This window comes from Chanos chanos, chromosome 14 (assembly GCF_902362185.1).
Source record: "Chanos chanos chromosome 14, fChaCha1.1, whole genome shotgun sequence".
NCBI classification, from domain to species: Eukaryota; Metazoa; Chordata; class Actinopteri; order Gonorynchiformes; family Chanidae; genus Chanos; species Chanos chanos.
Genome location: NC_044508.1, coordinates 18,775,974 through 18,781,973, shown reverse-complemented (window position 1 = coordinate 18,781,973; position 6,000 = coordinate 18,775,974). Strand labels below are relative to the sequence as shown.

The window sequence follows — 6,000 nt, the reverse complement described above, 5'->3', positions numbered from 1 at the left end:
GAAGAAACACCATAAGTGTCAAAATGTGATGGATCTACACATGGATCCCAATTCACACGTCCGTGATGACAACACTCAGGCGTCAGATGTCTGAATGTCAGACGTTCCTCAAACATGATCCTAAACAAACCTATAAAAAACAAAAAATATCGTCTCACCCTTGTTTTGCCAACAAGTCCTATTATAACATTTAATTCAAGCAACACATGGTGAAAAAAAAAAGGCTTGCCCTGGCGTAGTGTGGGAATTACACATGCATTATATTCAAGGCTGAGAGAGGAATGTATTGCTAATGATGGTATCCATCTGATCACAGAGCCCTCACTCACATCACCATGCTGGTCCAATCTGAGTGTGTGGGCAGAGAAAGGCAAAGCCCGGCCCTGTTCTGTCACAGCCCCCTTAATCAAAGCACCACCCGCGCGGCTTCACAGACTGCACAAAGCACAAAAGGGCCTGGACCGTCCCAAAGACAAGGCTGCCAACAAACGGTAACATGGCCCAAAGTGCCCAACCTCTGAACTTCTGAATATATTTCCTTTTTTTCCCCCCTCCCTAAGACTTATTCACAACTATCTACACCCCCCCCACCCCCACCACACACACACACACACACACACACACACACACACACACACAGCCCCACACACACCAGTCACACCCCGTGACCGGCAAACAGGGGGCGTAGGATGGGAGGGGAATTTGATAAAGAACAAGACGGTCTTCTTTTTTTTTTTTTTTTTAGGGAGGGAAAGCTAAAGCTTTGTGACTGGCTGGGGTGGTAGCACATTTGACAGGTCTTTACCAGTCTTCTGCTCCTTTTGTGTCAGCCGTATAAAGGAGGGGGAGAAACAAAACACAAAGTGAGCCACTGTGCCGTTGTGGCCCGAGCCATTAGTCAACGTGACGGCCTTTGGAGATGCTAATGGAAGTGTAGTGTGCCCCCCCCCCCCCCCCCCCCCCCCCCCTTCAGAAACAGGGTTATCTGATAGCACAAAGGCATTTCACTGGAGGTTGACTTCTTCTCTATCTATTGAGATGCTATACAGAGTCATTAGGTTAAAGCTCCCATACGCCGCCCCCCCCCCCGCCCCCGCGCCCCCCCCTCTCTTTCGTGCTTTTAACAAACAGCGATGTTGAGGCTGGGCCTGCGTGGCCCTCGGGTGCTGCCCCCCCCACCCCCCCCCCCCCACGTTCCCGTTCCCTCCCGTTGGCGAGGTTGCGATGCCAGTAACAATCACGCCCTTGTGATACCGGAGAAGATGCCCGAGAGTTAAAGACCTCTCTCCCCGCTGTGTAATTCCTAAGCCAGGAGCTGTAAGCTCCACTCCTCAGCTCCGTGTCTCCTCACATAGCCCGGGGCTCCGTTTCTTCACCGTGGATCTCCTCCGCTCCTCCAAACAGAGACCAGGGGAGGGATGGTTCCTCTGGGCAGAGGCCACGCACACACACATTAGAGGTCACACTCGTTCAGCACCATTAGCTGCAGGATAAGTATGCAAAAGCACACACACACACACAGACAGACACACACACACACACAAACATACAAAAAAAACAGATATGCAAACCTCTAATGGGGAGCATAGCAATGGACAGATAATTTGCTCTCCTCAATAAGAGTACATTGGAGGTCTGTTTCAGAACTTCACTGTTTGTCCATCTCAACTCCTCATACTTCATTTTCCTAAAACCCCAGGAGGATGTCCCTTTCCATTTGTCCTCTGTATTCGCTCACGGGAACACAACAGGCAGGACACATAAGACAGAGGGGGGGTTTGTGGAGGGACTGTAGATACTGAATTGAGAAAGAGGCTGGTGACTGACACATTTAAAAAAATGGAGTCTGTTATCTGTTTAGTTAACAATCAAGTAACATCACAATATGCAGTCTGACAATAGCAGAAAACATGAAAACATCTTTTATGTCCCATGTTTTGATCAGTTAAATTAGGATTTATGTTGCTGGTTTGTGAATGTTTTCCAACACAATGTCACTGTATTTTTATCTGGGAAAAATACAATCCACATTCAATGAAACACAAATATCTACACAGAAAGGAAGCAGATCAACATTGATCTACACAGTAAGCTTCAATGAAACTCTCAATTAATTACCTCAATTTTATTTATTTTTTTAAACACCAATTTAATAAATAAACCACATTTGATGGGGTACAACATGCATACATAACAATCTGCAAAAAAAAAAAAAGGAAAAAAAAAAAAAGAAAAAAAAAAAATCAGGTGCTTTGACAAAACTGTAGACATACCGCCTCAAACATCATACGCTGCTGAATGCCCCACTTCTAATAACAAGTTCATGATTCAATTCAACTTTACACCATGTATTGGGTCTGTGTGTGTCCGTGTATATATATATGTATACACTGAAACAACCTTAAAACATTCCGTTTACTCAGAATGGCGACAACATTTGGTGGATTTGAGAGCTGTGTTGTGCGGAAGATAAAATGGAGGAAGGAATGAGGAATAGAAAATGTACAGAATAAAAAAAAAAGGAAACAGGAGGGGACGTGGAAAACAAGAGTTTAAAAAAAAAACAAACAAAAAAAAAAAAACAAAAGTTGAAAGCATGTTATGCAAGCAGAGACGGTCAAATGGTTAGAGGGCTGAGTGAACTGAGTGAGGAGGAGGACGCGGGGCAGTGGATATGCAGTGCTGGATTTGAACTCACCTCCTCAGTGATAAGGAGAGAGGAGCGGAGTTTCTCACCTCCTCTGTGCTGAGGAGAGAGGAGTTTTTCAGTCTGCAGGGGAGGTGAGAACATGCGGCGATTTGAGGAACAGAAGTGTGTGCCAGACAGAGTGCGTTTCCCATCAACGCCAGAGCAGAGCGTTAGTCACTCAACACGACCCCGGGAAGAGAGACCGCGTTAGGGACCCCCGAGCACATTACAAACACCGGGCTCGTAACACACAAAGATGCACATGAAACACTTCCAAATGAAGACGAGCAGAGACGGGGCATGAAAAACGTACTCTATTAATACCTACTGCTACTGTAAGAGCAGGATCTCCTCTCCTCTCTCTCTCTCTCACAGGTGTCTTCTTACTACAGCTTCAGAGCATTAGTTACACCCACCCCTGGCTGGAGGGCAGGCCTTTAAGTTATGGAAGTGCATCACAAATAAGCTATACTTTGAATAATTTATGACTTATCTACTGTTTACAGGTGTATCAATATTAAACCAGCTTCATCCCTGTCTGTGCAGAGAACGCAGGATTCGAGGCTCCTGCCTGGCCAGACCAAAGTGCTGGAGACACGCACGCTGATAACTATTCTCTGACCGACGGCTTTCAGAGAGAGGGTGACGTGGCACGGGATAACGTGGAGGACACTTTTTTTGCGGCTTTCCCAGCATGCCCTGGGGTTCTCGGCGACTTTGTCACTCGCGGTGCCCAAGCTGCGGGCGGGCCAAACGAATAGCGGATGGACATTTAGCGCACGGGCGTCTGATAGAGGTCATCTCGCCTCACAAAGGGCGGGCAGGAAGGACACAGACCTGCACCAAAATCCTCATTTCTCTGAGATGAGGGAGAAAAGGAGCAGAAGCATACGAGTGTCTCTTTTCTCTTTTTTTTTCCCTCCTTTTCTTTCTCTCCCTCTTCTGCTGAATTCCTGTGAGTAGAGAACATGTCTGGTGAACAAATCGAGAGCTTTTAACCGCTAGATGAAAAAAAAAAAGAAAGAAAGAAAGAAAGAAAGAAAGAAAGAAAGAAAGAAAGAAAGAAAGAAAGAAAAAAGCGTCCGTCTGTGGCGGGAACCTCTCCTGACTGAATAAGTGCCTCTTCTCCAGCAGTGATAAAAAAAAAAAAAAAAAAGTTAAGGGGCTCTGTACACTTGACTTGTTTTCACAGGGCAATTTTTAAAGAGAACAGGCAGACAGGTTTCGTCTGTGTGTGTGTGTTGGTCTGTCTGTCTCTGTAGGTCTGTGTGTGTGTGTGTGTGTGCGTGTGTGTGTGTGAGTGTGAGAGAGAGAGAGAGAGAGAGAGAGGGAGAGAGAAACTGTGGAAAGCGGTGGCAGCTGATGTTTAGATCAGAGGGGCTGAAGCAGAGAGATGAAGTCTTTTACAGAGGGAGCAGAAGCAAAATGGATCTATTTTGATCAGTGCACTTCTCAGTGTGGGCTCCAGTGACACCCATATGGTTCTGAAAAGAGAAATAACAGGGAAAAAAAAAAATCACACCAACTGTGATTTAACAACAATCAATGACAAGACATATTTTTTCAAACCTGTTCTCCTTTTTAAGGTTCATTGTTTCATTTTTCTTTAATATAACTTTAGTTCTAATATAACGTTCTGTCAATGTTTCTAAGTTTTGTGAGATGTCTGTGAGACTGGTAAACAGATAGGAACTGGATGGATGTAGTGGGTATGTCCATACCTGTAGCATTACTTCTCCTTATGGAGAGCTTCGATGAAGGCTTCAAGTTTCTCTTGAATTTCACGAACTTTTTCTGCAAAACAATAGGAAAAGTGATGTCAAAGTAGAGGTAAATGATCGATTTGTAGCCAACAGCCCACAAGGACAGACGACCACGCTCTGGTCTCAGCCCACGACACAAAGCCACACCCGGGTTTTCACCGCCCCGTCTGAGAGCGGCAGTTAACAACGGGAGCGAAATTTAAAACAGCTCGTTATGAAGATCATAACCCATGACAAGGGCACGGCGTCCGACTGAATTTTACACCCCTGGAATGTCCCGTGCTCTCTTTTGGAGAGGGCCGTGGAGGAGTCAGGTGCCCCTGTGGCTTTTTTGGCTGCGTTCTCCGTTACCCCAGCAGCAGATGGTCTCCACTGAGAGCCTACCACTCCAAAGGTTGGGCCAAGCTCTGACTGAGTGGGATGAAGAAATGGTGTACTGTTGCACCTCTTCACTGCATACCACTTCAAAGTCTGACCCTCCAGGCACAGACTCACATACAGTCCGTTTAAAAACACACACACACGCACACGCACACGCACGCACGCACACACACACACACAGACACACACACACACACAGACACACACACACACACACACACAGAGGGACAAAAGGAGATATAATGGAATAAATAAAAACAGTTTACGTGGCCAAAAAAAACCAAAGCAAGGGGTTTTTTTTGTATGTGAACAAACAGACATAGAAGCGACGTATGTATAACTGAATATTTGTTATATGTAGGTATGTATGTATAAATAAATATTTGTTATATGTAGGTATGTATGTATAACTGAATATTTGTTATATGTAGGTATGTATGTATAACTGAATATTTGTTATATGTAGGTATGTATGTATAAATGAATATTGCAGCATGTGCAGTCAGTTTGAGGAGCTCTAGTTTGAGTGTCTGTGTGTGTGTGTGTGTGTGTGTGTGTGTGTGTGTGTGTGTGTCGGGTGGGGGGGGGGTCTCTAGTTTGACTTAATATGACAGGAAGCCCTGGAAAAAAGCAGATGCCAACCAGATCCAAAATGGCCTTGGTTCTGCTCCCCAGTGTTCTGAGCTGTGATGAAAGCTGGTTTTAAGGGCAGATCATGAGCTATCAGATACTAAAGGAGAGTATCAGATTAACCCAAATCAGTTCAACCAATTACACAGAGAAGGGCTCAGCCAAAGAGCCAAGCCACTGTAGCAGCAGCAGTAGCATGGGCCTGTCTGTGTGTGTGTGTGTGTGTGTGTGTGTGTGTGTGTACGCGTAACTGAATCCCGGCTCGTGTGACTTGTGCAGGCGTTTTATGAGCACTGTGGTCATGGGTTTCCCCTGTCTGTAGACAGTGAAAAGCTGAGGAGAGAAGGATAAAAGGACTAGGACAGGCTTTGTACACATACTGACATCTCTGAGTCCTGAAACACGACACTATGACCCCGTTCTCTCGCTCTCTCTCTCTCTCTCAAACACGCATACACACATCCACACTGACACAAATATCTCTCGGCCCTGAAACATTATGCTTTAGTTCCTAACGCACACAGTCACACACACGCG

The 6,000-nt window shown here is 45.5% G+C and overlaps 1 protein-coding gene across 1 annotated transcript in view; it reads right to left on the bottom strand.

Annotated features, from left to right (window-relative positions):
* Positions 1–3,968: 3,968 nt before the first annotated feature.
* The window catches only part of opa1 (OPA1 mitochondrial dynamin like GTPase), a 32,368-nt gene continuing 30,336 nt past the window's right edge, over positions 3,969–6,000 (bottom strand). The window contains exons 30-31 of the mRNA XM_030791265.1: positions 4,411–4,483; positions 3,969–4,173 (exon numbers count right to left, since the gene is read on the bottom strand). Of these exons, the coding sequence (XP_030647125.1) occupies positions 4,419–4,483 (65 nt within the window). The 3' untranslated portion in view covers positions 3,969–4,173; positions 4,411–4,418. The remainder of the gene's footprint in view (positions 4,174–4,410; positions 4,484–6,000) is intronic.